This window comes from Wolffia australiana, chromosome 9 (genome assembly GCF_029677425.1).
Source record: "Wolffia australiana isolate 7733 chromosome 9, ASM2967742v1".
NCBI classification, from domain to species: domain Eukaryota; kingdom Viridiplantae; phylum Streptophyta; class Magnoliopsida; order Alismatales; family Araceae; genus Wolffia; species Wolffia australiana.
Genome location: NC_135843.1, coordinates 8559349 through 8572954, shown reverse-complemented (window position 1 = coordinate 8572954; position 13606 = coordinate 8559349). Strand labels below are relative to the sequence as shown.

The following is a 13606-nucleotide window of genomic DNA, read 5'->3' as shown; positions in this document are numbered from 1 at the left end:
GTATTGGAACAATAGAAGTTTATGCTATCCACTGGAATATTTACCTAAAAAAAGGTGAGAAAATTCAAATAAAAAATTCAGGAGATCACACGAAACTTATTGTCATTTCCCCCAAGGGCCAAGTGGTGTTTTTTTAACCAAGAATCTTGATCACCCTTGAACTCTCTCTTCCACACTCTTTTAGAAAATGAATGGATCAAAGCTGATGTACTAGGCCTCCAACAAGAAGTTGGCGGCATAAATCAAAGGTGAAATATAAAGAGAGGGGAGAAGAAGCTAAATAGATGTGCCCTAACTCTCCCAGCCATTCGATTTAATTACAAGTGCTTGGATGGCTAGGATTACTTGATTTCTAGCCTGGATCTTTGTTAACTCCTTCCCAGATTTGAAAAAAGATCTTTTGAATTCAAATTTTGGTTTAGTTACACAATTTCCTTTATTTGACCCATTTTTAAGGAGGTTTGAATGGGCTTCTAGAGTAAGCTTGTTGTGTATTGGGCCTCTTCTTATTATCTATGAGATGGCTTGGGTTTTTCCTTTCCTCATATTTGTATCCCAAATTCACCATTGTATTTACCTAACTCCTGTTTTTCAAATAAAACTCCAAGATGATGTGAGCAATCAACTTGACTCTAGGGAGTCAAGAGGGGTTAGTGTTGGGTTTGAAAGGCCTTGATCTCGATGACCAACTCAAAATGATCTGTAGTGGAGGACTTTAGTTTTCACTATGCTCAAATTTGGGCCCATTATGCTCAAATTTTGGAGGACGTTATGCTCAAATTTTAGCGCTTGAATTTAGGCCCATTATGCTCAAATTTAGGTCTGCTATGCTCGAATTTTGGCCCATTATGCTCAACTTTAGGCCAATTATGCTCAAATTTTGTCCCATTATGCTCAAATTTTTGCCCATTATGCTCAAATTTCGGCTCATGATGCTCGAATTTAGACCCATAATGCTCGAAGTTCGGCTCATAATGCTGGAATTTCGGCCAATTATGCTCGAATTTCGGCCCATTATGATCGAATTTCGGCCCATTATGTATTCAGGCATTGACCTTTTTAATGGGGCGACCCTCTCGTACAATCCCATCAGACAGAAGAAAGGGGGAGTCTTCTCTGCAGCGGCGGTGAGCTGTGCCATGGCGGCTGCGTTGACCGCAGCGGCGCGGCGCGTGTCAGCTTTATAGTTGATGGCAGAGGCCGGAGTAGAATCGACAGCATTTACTCTGTTGTTTCTCGACGTTGACCTCGGCGGGCTCGGCCAATTAGCTGCGGTTGCTTCCATAGGCTGTTCTTTCCCGATGCCGTTCATTCTAGGGTTCCTGGGCTTGTTTGTTTGGAGGGGAAGCAGTCGACAATGATCCCTGGTAACGCGGGTTCTGCCGCAAAGATCTTGATTTGGGACCAATGGAGCTGCAGATTCGAGGTCGCACGTCGGGAGAAGTGGCTGACAGCTCATCAAGCCGCCCTTCTGTCTCCAATCGGAGATCAAAAGATGGTTTGTTCAAATCCTTACTAAATGGGTCGAATTTTTTGAATTACTCGACTGCGCTCTTCGATTTATTGATTATTTCAAAATTGTCCGACCAATTTACATCGGTTTTGGCAAACTAGGTTAAATTGTGTTCTGGGGAGAACGATGGATCTTCTTCCTTGTGAATTCTGTGTGTTGATGTATCGTTTGTACGTTTCGCGATTCGTCATGTCCTCTTCGCCTTGTACATTTATTAAAATCTTCCCGAATTCATATCTGCGTAGAAGCTGGGGCGAAAAGATTATGAACTAGATGGTGAGTGAGCACGATGGGCGTTCTATGAGGATGTCAGAACAATTTTCTACATTTTGCTTGATATGATGATCTAATAACATTATTTTGCTAAAACATGGTTGATATGGATGTTGCCCAGCTTTCCACCGCTTCACCCAACAGAATCTCCCTGCATGTAAACCAATCTTGACGCCTGGATGGGTGAGACTAATTGCGTATTATCGTAGTATTTTTTGGAAAAAATCTGCAGATTTATGCTTGATTTACCTGCGCATCCTGAATCTTTTTCTTCAGGTCATAACAATTTTTCTCCTGACTGGGATGATTCTCCTGCCAACTGGTCTTTTGGTCCTTCGAGTTTCTCAGAGCGTAATGCCTTCTTTCTATTTTGGAATCATCTTTTCGCTCCATAGATCAAATGTTCTACAGATGATAATTTTTTTAATTTTTCTGCATTTATCTCATGCACAGATTGTTGAAATTGTGGATCGGTATGATAACGATTGTGTCCCAGAAGAATTCAGAGGAAACAAGGTGGCTTACATCAAAGACAGCTCAATTTCTAAAATCTGCATCAGGCAGTTGAGGGTAACTCGTTTGCTTTTCTTCTCACTTAAAAAAGCACCAATTTCAACCCATGACGTTCATTCTTTAGTTATGATTTGGGAAATTTTTCTTCAGGTGATGAAGCGAATGAAAGCTCCAATCAGCATTTACTACCAGCTTGATAACTTCTACCAGAACCATCGACGGTGATTTCTCAGCCCTCTTCTCATCTATTATAAACTACAATTTTATCTGGGATTTCACTCATTTTTTCGTGATTTTTTTTCTTTTTTCAAAAAAAATTATTGCAGGTATGTGAAGAGCAGGAGCGATTCCCAGCTGCAAAGAGGGCTGAAGCAACAGGACACGGGCCAATGCCAGCCGTTGGATTCGAGCAACGGGCTTCCGATCGTCCCCTGTGGTCTGATCGCATGGTCTCTGTTCAACGACACCTTTGACTTTTTCCGTGGTGGGGTCCCTCTAGCAGTCAACCGCAAGAACATCGCCTGGAGCAGCGACCGGGACCGCAAGTTCGGCGGCGACGTCTTCCCCTTCAACTTCCAGAATGGCACGATGGCTGGCGGCGCCAGTCTCGACCCAACTCTCCCAGTGAGTCTGCGGGTCAACCCAAGATCTTGACTTTTTGACTTTGATGTTGACTTTGGTGATGTGCTCAGCTGAGTGAGCAGGAGGATCTGATGGTGTGGATGCGGGTGGCGGCGCTGCCGAGCTTCCGGAAACTTTACGGGAGGATTGACGCGGACATTGACCGCGGCGAGATCGTGGAGGTGAGGCTGGTCAACAATTATAACACCTACAACTTTGGGGGGACGAAGAAGCTTGTGTTGTCGACCTCTCATTGGCTGGGCGCGAAGAACGACTTCCTTGGCGGCGCCTGCGTCTCCGCCGGATGCGTCTCCGTGCTGATGGCCGTCGCCGCCGCTCTGCTCCACGTCAGGAACCCGAGGTTTGACTTTTTAAAAGTCAACGGTTGGTTGACTCGGCGTTGACTCGTGATTTGCTTCGGCAGGCCCCGCTCGGATCCCGCGTTGTTGTCTCGGAGCAGAAAAAATGGCGGACTTTGATAATATCGGTTGGAGAGTACGATAATATCATGCGATTTCTTAGTGTTGTAATTATTACACTTTTTGGTCACTTTCTCCGATGATCTCTCTCTCTCTCCATGTTTCTGTCTCTATATCGATCTCTCACTCTTTCTTTCTCTCTCTTCTGTAAGTCGTTAACTAACGTCACCGATGATGAGCTACACATAATCTGATGTAATTTCTTAATTATTACACCTTTTCCCTCAGTCTCTCTCTCTCTCTACTCTGTAATCCGTTAACTAATTTTGTAATTATTACCTCTCTCTCCCAGAACACCAACCAACTCTTCTCGCAATCCCTCGTTCTCTCTCTAGAAACAGAAGACTCAAGGAACGAGAGACGAAGGCAGTTATCTTTCTCAAGCATTGAAGAAAAAAAGAGCGAGCGAGAGGGAGGGGGGATCTCATCCGGGGCTTTATCCATCCATCTATCTATCTATACTCGGATGCCCCATCTCTCGCTCATGCCATGTACAAACAGAGCACACTCGGAGATGGAACGTTAGAGAGAGAGATCTATCTACCTATACTTGGATGCCCCATCTCTCGCTCAGAAGCACACTCGGAGATGGAACGGTAGAGATGAGAGAGAGATCTATCTGTCTATACTTGGATGGCCCATCTCTCGCTCATGCCATGCACAAACAGGAGCACCCTCGGAGATGGAACGTTAGAGATAGAGATCTATCTGTCTATACTTGGATGGCCCATCTCTCGCTCATGCCATGTACAAACAGAGCACTCATGGAGATGGAACGGTAGAGAGAGAGATGAAGATGTAGAGAGAGAGAGAAAGAGAGAGAGAGAGAGAGAGAGTCAGAGCCAGAGTGCACCGGCGTTTTTGAGGAGTGGGATGAGGGAGCCGCTGATATGGCAGGCCATGACGGCTTCGAGGCCGCCGACGAGCTTCCCGCCGACGAAGACGGCGGGGAGTGGCGGGGAGGAGAGAGAAGAGGCGGCGGCGGCGGCGGCGGCGGCGGGGGAGGAGGAGGCAGCGGCGGCGGCTGCGGCGGCGGCGGCGACGGAGGCGGAGATGAGGCGGCGGAGGACGGCTTGCATTTCGGCGCCGCCTTTCTCGACGTCGAGGTCGAAGACGGCGGGCCCCACGCCAAGCCCGAGAAGAAGCCGCTTGACCACGTGGCACATGCAGCAGCCGCTCAGGCTGAACACCACGACGGCGTTTCCGGCGACGATCCGCCGCAGCCTCTCGTACGCGGCGGCGGCGCCGCCGCCCAGCCTTTTCTCCGCCGCCATCACCCTCCCTCCTTTCCCCTCCTCTCTCTCTCTCCACCTCTCCACGACCACCCCCGTTCTCCCCATCTGCAAGGAGAACGATAGAACGACAGAGAGAGCGAGAGAGAAAAGGTGCAGGTTTGGGCCGGGGCGAGAATTCTAGAGAGAGAGAGAGAGAGAGAGAGAGAGAGAGGAGGAGGAGGAAGAAGATTAGAAGAAGATGGGTCGCTCTTTATCTGTGGAGGGATGTATTCGCCTGGTGTGGGGCTGCAGGTTGAAGATATTGAACGTTATTCTTTCTCCGTAGGGTGTTGGTCGTCAGAGTTATGTAGCTGCTGCCGTCCTCGAGTAGGCTTTGCTCCCCCTTTCCTGTCCAACTATCCCGGCAGCTTCTGACCCCTCTCTTCCTTCCCTTTCCCCAGACTTCCGAAATAAGCTCTCTCTCTCTCTCTCCCTCTCTCTCTCTCTCTCTCTCTCTCTCTCTCTCTCTCTCTCTCTCTCTCTCTCTCTCTCTCTCTCTCTCTCTCTCTCTCTCTCTCTCCCTCTCTCTCTCTCTCTCTCTCTCTCTCTCTCTCTCTCTCTCTCTCTCTCTCTCTCTCTCTCTCTCTCTCTCTCTCTCTCCCTCTCTATCTGTCTCTCCCTCTCTCTCTCACACTCTCATTATCTATCCATCTATCTATCCATTTCTCTCTCTTTCTCTCAATCTCCATCTGTCTATCCATTTCTCTCGATCTCCATATATCTATCCATCTCTCTCTCTTACTCTCAATCTCCATCTATCTATCTATATCTCTCTCTTTCTTTCAATCTTCATCATCTATCCATTTCTCTCCTTTTCCCTATCTCTATATCTATCTATCTACCTCTCGCTCTGTCTCCCTCTCGCTCTCTATCTATCTCTCCTTTTCTCTCTGTCTCTCAGTCTCTCTATCTATCTATCTATCCATCTACCTCTCGCTCTGTCTCCCTCTCGCTCTCTATTTACCTCTATCTCTATCAATCCATCTATCTATCTATTTCTCTCTCTTTCTCACAATCTCTATATATCCATCTCTCTCTCTCTGTCTCTCTCTCTATCTATCTATCTACCTCTCGCTCTACCTCCCTCTCTCTCTATCTATTTATCTCTCTCTCGCCCTCTCTATTTATCTATCTATCTCTCCATCTATCTATCTTTCTATCTATTATTTGTATATCTGTATTTCTCTCACTATCAATCTATCTATCTATCTCTCTATCTATCAATCTATCTATCTTTTATCTGTCTCAATATATATATATATATCACGCTTTCTCTATCTATCTTTATTTATCTCTCAATCTGTCAGTATATCTATCCATCTCTTTATCTATCTCTACATGTATAACATCTATCCATCTTCTCTGTATTATCTATCCATCTCTCTATCTAGAACACCACTTTCTCTCTCTACTCTGACTGGACGAGTTGAAGGTGCCAGAGATTTGGTGGGCACACCCCATGCAATGAAGATGGCTCGCGACGGTTTCTGTGAACGTAGTCACGGCCGCTGACCGCGATAACGGTGCCCTTCTCGAGGTCCCCAGCCCCCTAGAGAGAGAAACCCCCCTCTTCTAGAGAGAGAAACCCCTCTCCTAGAGAGATACACTCACACAGCCATCGTAGCCGGTGAGATTCCAAACCGACAACCCGACACACAAGCCATCCGCCCGCCGCCAAACCTCCCCTCCTCTCTCTCTCTCTCTCTCTCTCTCTCTCTCTCTCTCTCTCTCTCTCTCTACCCTTTCTCTCTCTATCTCTACCCTTTCTCTCTCTATCTCTACCCTTTCTCTCTCTATCTCTACCCTTTCTTATCGGCATGTAAGTTTTCATGGGCAACGACCCGTACGGCCACGTACCCCACGCCGTGCGTCTCTCGCCGGGGAGCGCCGCCGGTCACGGGCGCGGCCAACAGATTTGGCCCCTTCTCCTCGACGTATTTGGAAAGGCCTCTGCAAGCCTAGAGAGAGAAACCCGCCATGTTAGAGAGATGTTCTAGAGAGAGAGATGGCCGGCTGACCCGCTCAGACGCGCTCTGCCCGGTCAAAGGCAGAGCTTATTGGGCCGGCTTATTGGGCCGTGGCGCGGCTCTCGAGGCTTTTCGGTGCTTGTCCTCTCTCTCTCTCTTCTTGTCCTATATATCCATCCCATGATGTATCTCTCTCTAGGCCGGCCATGGCTTCGGGGTTCGTCGTCCGGCTCGCCCTCACCGCGGGCATCGGCGGGCTCCTCTTCGGCTACGATACAGGTTAGAGAGAGAAACTCTTCTCGGCGGAAGATCTAGAGAGAGAGACGGGCCCATGCTCTGAAAAAACTATGCGCAGGAGTCATCTCCGGCGCGCTGCTCTACATCCGGGACGACTTCTCCGCCGTCGATCGGAAAACATGGCTGCAGGTAACGAACGGCGATGGATGATGGACAACGGATGACGGGTTTATTTCGTTCCGTCATCCGTTGCTGGTACCGCAGTTTCATTTCTAATTTTCTATCCTACTGGATGACGGAAACGATGACGGTACGGGACGAAGGGTCCCGTTCTGTTTCGGTTCCGATGTCAGGACGGTTCGTTGATGACGGTTGGATTCTTCTCCGTTCGTCATCCGTCACACCAAAGTTACACACTAGAGGCTGACCGTGGAAAGTCAATTTGGTCAAGAGATAAGTCAATTCGGCAAAAGATTGAAAAGTCAACAGGGTCAACGGAGATAAGTCAGTTTGGTCAAAGGAGAGAGAAAAGTCAAACTTGTTGGTGGCGCAGGAGATAATTGTGAGCGCGGCGGTGGCGGGGGCGATAGCGGGGGCGGCGGTGGGGGGGTATGTGAGTGACAGATTTGGGCGGCGATCGGCAATTCTTGCGGCGGACGTTTTGTTTTTGGGCGGCGCCGTCGGCATGGCGGCGGCGCCGAGCCCTGGGATCGTCGTCCTCGGGCGGGTGTTGGTCGGGCTCGGCGTGGGGATGGCCTCGATGACGTCACCGCTATACATCTCAGAGGCTTCTCCTGCTGGAATTAGAGGGGCCCTCGTTAGCCTTAATGGCTTCCTCATCACTGGGGGCCAGTTCCTGGCTTATCTCATCAACCTTGCTTTCACCAAGGTGAAACATTCCGTTGACCTTTATCCTATCTCTCTTTCTCTATCACTGGCTCCCTCCCCCCTACTCTATCTCATTGTTTTTTTTTGCCCACGCCTTTCTCTATCTCTAAATTCATCATCTCCTATTTATGTTTACCGCTTTATTTATGTCTCTGTCTTTACTCAATTCTCCCCTATCTCTAAATGCTCCAGCTTTGGGGTTTCCTACTCCTAATTCCTCTCTCTATCTATATCTATCTGTTTACATTTTATGGAAAGATACATATATTTATCTCCATCTTCATTCCTCTATCTCTCTCGCCATATATCTATCTATCAATACACCTATATCTGGCTATGTATCGGCATATATACAAACAGATCTCCATTTTCATTCATTCATTTCTCTCACACACTCACTCTCTCTATCCATTTATCTCTCTAAATTTATTAATGGGCGTAGAATTGTAAATTGATGATGGGCATGTCGCTCAGGCGCCAGGGACCTGGAGGTGGATGCTGGGGATAGCCGGAGTTCCTGCACTGGTGCAATTCATCCTGCTCCTCTTCCTTCCCGAATCTCCTCGCTGGCTCTTCCGGAAGGTTGACCTCCATCGCACCCATAAAACCAAGTCAACCAAATCTGTTGACCCAAAACCCTGTTGACTTTTCTGCATCAGGGTAGAGAGGAAGAGGCCGCAGCCATTCTTCGGAGACTCTATAAACCTGATGAGGCGGAGCAAGAAATGCAGGACCTGAGGAACTCCATCCAAGCAGAGAGTCAAGATGAAGGGTCAACGCTCAAAGTCAACGTTCTCAATCTGTGGAAGACTACAGCGGCAAGGAGAGCACTTGTTGCCGGTGTCGGCCTCCAAATCTTCCAGCAGTTTGTGGGCATCAACACGGTCATGTACTACAGCCCTACCATCGTCCAGCTCGCTGGCTTCGCCTCCAATCAGACGGCTCTCCTTCTCTCCCTCATCACCTCCGGCCTCAACGCACTTGGATCTATCGTCAGCATCTGTCTCATCGATCGGACGGGGAGGAGGAAACTCCTGATCATCAGCCTCTGTGGCGTGATCGCCTCGCTTGGACTCTTGTCTGCGGCGTTCCACGCCACTGCCGCCCACTCGCCATCAGCCAGTCACCAAGATCCTGCCTTCTCCATTGCTTACAAATGTCCAGATTTCATCCAATCTGATCCATCCCGTAGCTGGGACTGCATGGATTGCCTAAAGGCCTCTTCGCCAGACTGTGGATTTTGTGCCTCCATGACCAACAAGGTGCATTGACTTTACTTGATTTGACTCATCTTTTCTCCCATGTTAACCTTTTTTGTTGACTTCGCTCTACTTCTGTTGAGTAGTTTAATTTGAGCTGACCGTGAGCTGTTTTCACTTAAACTGTACTTTGCGCAGACTTTTATTTAATTTTCTTTCACTTTGGTTCACCTGAATAAGTTAAGTTGATCTGTTCTTACCCTCATCTGACTATCCAAATTCCATTGACTTTTCCATGACTATAATTGACTTTAATTGACTTTAGTTGAGTACGCCTGAACTGACTATGAGCTGCTTCTTGCATGGATTTCACATTGTCCCTGCTTTGGTAGACCTGGAGGGGTTAACCTGAACTTGAACTGTTGTACTTGGCTGTGACTTTGCTGACAATAGTTGACTTTTCCTTGACTTTAGTTGAGTTGTTCTTGAGCCATTTATTTTCTGTATGTGACTTTCATACTTTATTTTTCATTATTTACCTATTGTGTTGACTTTGCTCGAATTGAATTCAGCTAACATGACGTAATCTTGAGCTGGTTTTTCCTGGTCTGGACTGTCCACGTTCGTTAACTTTTCTTTTCCCCATGATGAATCTGTGTTGACTTTGATCTAACTTCAATTGAGGAGTTAACCTGAGCTGACCATAAGCTAGTTAGTTGAATTCTCATCATCTATTTTCTGACGTGGGTTGACTTCCGTTGACTTTGTTGACTTCCGTTGACTTTGTTGACTTCTGTTGACTTCTGATGAATCAAATTTGTTGGCTTTCTATTGGGAACCGTAGATGCACCCTGGAGCTTGCCTGATCGCCAATGCGACGACAAAGGGTCAGTGCCATGTGGAGGGCCGGGATTGGTACACCAGAGGATGCCCGAGCCGCTACGGGTGGCTGGCGTTGACCGGCCTAGCTCTGTACATCATATTCTTCTCGCCCGGGATGGGGACGGCACCATGGGTGGTCAACGCCGAGATATACCCGCTGCGGTACCGGGGAATTGGCGGCGGGATCGCCGCCACGGCAAACTGGGTTTCGAACCTGATCGTGGCGCAGACGTTCCTCACCCTGACGGAGGCCATCGGAACATCGTTGACTTTCATGATCTTCGGGGTGATCTCAGTCATCGCCTTGATCTTTGTTTTGCTCTGTGTGCCAGAGACCAAGGGACTGCCCATCGAAGTGGTAGAGAAGATGCTGGAGAGCAAGTCCTGGAAGAAGATAGCGAAACCTGCTCAGACAGAGAAGAGTTCAAACGTTTAGAGAGCATTGTTTCTTGAATGGGTTTGTCTGTTTTTTTTTCTTTTCAATTATGACGAGGTCATGCAAACAAGTTGATATACTGATGGTTATTGGCTTACTGAGTATAACCATGGCGGTGGATGATGTGTATAACCACTGTTAAACCACCGGAAGAGAGAAATCTATGAAGATCAGAAAATTACGATCAAGTAAGATCGGAATTCATTCTGATGAACAAGAAAGTTTTAACTCTGTGACCGCGTTGATGTCATAAATTTGAGTTCTGGCTGGGTTCTAGAGGAGGGCCAATCATAACAAAGCTGAGATTAATCCGAAACCTGCGAGGCAGTTTGAAAAGCAAATCAAAATCAGCTGCCGACAAGGAAAGATCAATAATCAGGTAGGACAATCTGCTCCAACACGAACGACTTGCAGAAGTATCGTGCGCTGTCGGGAAGCCGAATCGAAAAATCCAAATCGAATCCATCCTCTGAAGCAAAAAATCCAGAAGAACACCGCGCCAAAGAACCGCCGCCGATCCATTTCTATCCACTTTCTCACCCATCCTTGAGATTTCGTCATCGTCTCTCGTCATCTGAGCGAGATGAAAAATAGAAAGAGAGAGGATTCACAGGGTTTTCTGGGTTTTCATTCATGAATCATGTCGGAGAACAGAGAGAGAGATGAAGAAATGAAGAGATGCAAAGGGTGAATTCGCAAGGTTTCTGGGTTTTCATTCATGAATCATGTCGGAGAACACAGAGAGAGATGAAAAACTGAAGAGATGCAGAGAGAGAATTCACATGATTTTCTGGGTTTTCATTTGTGAATCATGTCGCAGAACAGAGAGAGAGAGAGGTAAGGACTAAGATATGGAGTTGTGCAGAGAGAGGATTCACAGGGTTTTGTCGGTTTTCATTCATGAATCACGACGGAGAAAAGAGAGAGAGAGAGAGAGATGGAGAGGTGCTGAGAAAAAAATTCACCAGGTTTTCTGGACTTTCAGAACTTACAGAGAGGGAGATGAAGAGATGGAGAGAGAATTCATAAGGTATTCTGGATTCCCTTCAAGAATCCAGTCGGAGAACAGAGAGAGAGAGAATTCACAGATTTTCTGGGATTTCATTCATGAATCCTGTTGGAGAACAGAGAGAGAGAGATGAAGAGATACAGAGAGAAAATTCACAGATTTTTCTGGGTTTCCATCCGCGATTCATGACGGAGAGAAGAGAGAGAGATGAAGAGACGGAGAGATACAGCGATAGAATTCACAGGTTTTCCTTGGATTTCATTCATGAATCATGTTAGAGAACAGACAGAGAGAGATGAAAATATGAAGAGGTACAGAAGGAGGATTCACAAGTTTTTTTTCTGGGTTCTCATCCACGAATCATGACGAAGAGAAGAGAGAGAGAGAGATACAGCGAGAGAATTCACAGGTTTTTCTTGGATTTCATTCATGAATCATGTAGAGAACAGACAGAGAGAAGAGGATTCGGATTACAAGTTTTTTCCTGGGTTCTCATCCACGAATCATGACAAAGAGAAGAGAGAGAGATGAAGAGATGGAGAGATACAGAGAGAGAATTCACAGGTTTTCCTTGGATTTCATTCATGAATCGTGCAGAGAACAGAGAGAGAGAGAGAGAGAGAGAGAGATTCAGATTCACAAGTTTTTTTCCAGATTTTCATCCCCCAATCACGACGTGGAGAAGAGAGAAAGAGAGAGAGATGAAGAGATGGAGAGATACAGAGAGAGAATTCACAGGTTTTCTTGGATTTCATTCATGAATCATGTAGAGAACAGACAGAGAGAGAGAGAGATTCAGATTGACAAGTTTTTTTTCCCAGATTTTCATCCCCCAATCACGACGTAGAGAAGAGATGAAGAGATGGACAGACTGAAAGAAGAAAGTTCCACGGGACAGCCAGAAGCTGACTTCAGAACGCGTTCATCTCCAGAGAGTACATCTCTCTCCTCACCAGCTGCTTCACGGCGGCCGCGTAAGGCTCCTCGAAGGCCCCCTCGAGCCACTCCAGCTCGTCCCCCCCGGACCCCTGGCTCGGCCTGGCCGCGACCAGGGTCGCACCCTCCAGCACCGTCCCCGCACCCAGCTCCACCCTCGGCGCGAACCACATCGTCATCTTCACCGCCGGCACCGCCGTCCTCTCCTCCGCCGCCGCCGCCGCCGGCTGAGCCCGGAGCGCCGCCAGGTGGCGCCGCCCCATGACCAGCAGCCCCTGCGAGTCGCCGTCGGCGAACTCCAAGCGCTCTAATGCCACGTGTCCGGCGGCGATTGGCCGGAGACTATGGTGCCTGGTCGAGGCGGCCACCAGAGAGCTGATCGTCCACGTCACCCCTCTCTTCAGCCGCCCGTCGGAGAAGAACGAACCGGGTATTCTCTCTTCCCGCCGGAGACCGGCGGCGCCGCCCTCCTTCTCCGCCGGCGGCGCCGCCGTCACGGCGGCGGCGGCGCCGAGAACGGCGCACCGCTCGAACCCGCCGCCGAACTCCGCCCGCCACGTCACCAGCTCCCCGGGCCCCACCCTTATCTCCCCCGCCGCCGCCTCGACCCGGATCCGCCGGACCGACCCGAACTGGCGGAGCACCGCCGCCGGCTCCGCCCGGGCCACGGCGGCGGAGGAGAATAACCGAGCCGTCACCGCCTGTAACGGCCGCGGCACGAAGCGGAGGAGAGCGGTGAGAACGCGGCGGCGCCGGCTGGGGATCCGGTCACCGCCGCCGTCCAGCCGGAGCACGACGGCGTCTGTCTGGCGGCTGAGACAGCGGAGACGGCGGCAGACGGCGGCGCACCGCCCCAGCGAGGTCGCGTCACCGACCTTCCCCAGAATAAGCACCACGACGGGATCTGGTAACCGCTCAAGCCAGTCCTCCGCCGCCATGGTCTTGTCTAAGCTCAAAAAGAGGGAAGGAAGGAAGGAAGAATAAAAAGAGAGAGGTTCGCGGGAATTACGATATTGTCCCCCAGGATCGGACGGCTGCGATCTGTCGCTGTCGGTGGGCCCCGGTTGGTCGGAATAGCGGGCGACAAGGACGGGCAGAGAGGGACCGTCGTTGTCGGGCGGGCGTGGGCTTGTCGGTCGGATCGGTCCGACCGGCTTTCGCATCGCATTTAATTAAATCGCTTTTCCAAAGTCGACTTTATGAATTATTGATTGGTTCGAGGCCTGTCACTGTGCTGGTTTCTAGTAGTAGCTTTTGAGCTGCTTTTTTTTGGTTGCAACTGTCGAGGAGAGATTCTTTTTTTGATGTTTTGTTGCTTTTCTTTGTTCTCACTTCTAAGTTAACTCTGAAACTTTTCAGACTCACTTGGCCAGACTTGA

At 48.8% G+C, this 13606-nt stretch overlaps 3 protein-coding genes and 1 pseudogene across 4 annotated transcripts; 2 read left to right on the top strand and 2 right to left on the bottom strand.

Annotated features, from left to right (window-relative positions):
• Nucleotides 1–1094: 1094 nt before the first annotated feature.
• On the top strand, nt 1095–3626 carry LOC144707592 (putative ALA-interacting subunit 2). Of its 2 annotated transcripts, XM_078580790.1 has the most exons (9): nt 1095–1498; nt 1615–1789; nt 1908–1969; nt 2063–2137; nt 2240–2356; nt 2450–2520; nt 2626–2923; nt 2992–3281; nt 3345–3626. In XM_078580790.1, exons 4-9 carry the CDS (start codon nt 2090–2092, stop codon nt 3397–3399), a joined length of 879 nt encoding a protein of 292 aa, XP_078436916.1. In that variant the 5' UTR covers nt 1095–1498; nt 1615–1789; nt 1908–1969; nt 2063–2089; the 3' UTR covers nt 3400–3626. The 2 variants fall into 2 exon arrangements, with proteins under 2 accessions (XP_078436916.1, XP_078436915.1); XM_078580789.1 differs by lacking the exon at nt 1615–1789.
• A 124-nt stretch (nt 3627–3750) lies between these two features.
• On the bottom strand, nt 3751–5043 carry LOC144707594 (glutaredoxin-C1-like). Its single transcript, XM_078580791.1, has one exon. It carries the CDS (start codon nt 4737–4739, stop codon nt 4236–4238), a length of 504 nt encoding a protein of 167 aa, XP_078436917.1. The 5' UTR covers nt 4740–5043; the 3' UTR covers nt 3751–4235.
• A 1762-nt stretch (nt 5044–6805) lies between these two features.
• INT2 (inositol transporter 2) lies at nt 6806–10379 on the top strand. The gene is made up of 6 exons (XM_078580565.1): nt 6806–6919; nt 6996–7066; nt 7431–7766; nt 8240–8347; nt 8425–9027; nt 9809–10379. Exons 1-6 carry the CDS (start codon nt 6847–6849, stop codon nt 10280–10282), a joined length of 1665 nt encoding a protein of 554 aa, XP_078436691.1. The 5' UTR covers nt 6806–6846; the 3' UTR covers nt 10283–10379.
• Nucleotides 10380–12009: 1630 nt separating this feature from the next.
• LOC144707454 (F-box protein At5g46170 pseudogene) lies at nt 12010–13195 on the bottom strand (annotated as a pseudogene).
• Nucleotides 13196–13606: the final 411 nt, after the last annotated feature.

What these genes read in the sequence shown, in the direction of transcription:
- LOC144707594 (XM_078580791.1), bottom strand. Translation starts at nt 4,739, where the DNA reads ATGGGGAGAACGGGGGTGGTCGTGGAGAGGTGGAGAGAGAGAGAGGAG.
- INT2 (XM_078580565.1), top strand. Translation starts at nt 6,847, where the DNA reads ATGGCTTCGGGGTTCGTCGTCCGGCTCGCCCTCACCGCGGGCATCGGC. An exon ending in CTCGCTGGCTCTTCCGGAAG is followed by an intron (nt 8,348 to 8,424) that starts GTTGACCTCCAT and finishes TTTCTGCATCAG; the next exon opens with GGTAGAGAGGAAGAGGCCGC. An exon ending in GTGCCTCCATGACCAACAAG is followed by an intron (nt 9,028 to 9,808) that starts GTGCATTGACTT and finishes TGGGAACCGTAG; the next exon opens with ATGCACCCTGGAGCTTGCCT.
- LOC144707592 (XM_078580789.1), top strand. Translation starts at nt 1,408, where the DNA reads ATGGAGCTGCAGATTCGAGGTCGCACGTCGGGAGAAGTGGCTGACAGC. An exon ending in CAATCGGAGATCAAAAGATG is followed by an intron (nt 1,499 to 1,907) that starts GTTTGTTCAAAT and finishes GATGTTGCCCAG; the next exon opens with CTTTCCACCGCTTCACCCAA. An exon ending in TCTGCATCAGGCAGTTGAGG is followed by an intron (nt 2,357 to 2,449) that starts GTAACTCGTTTG and finishes ATTTTTCTTCAG; the next exon opens with GTGATGAAGCGAATGAAAGC.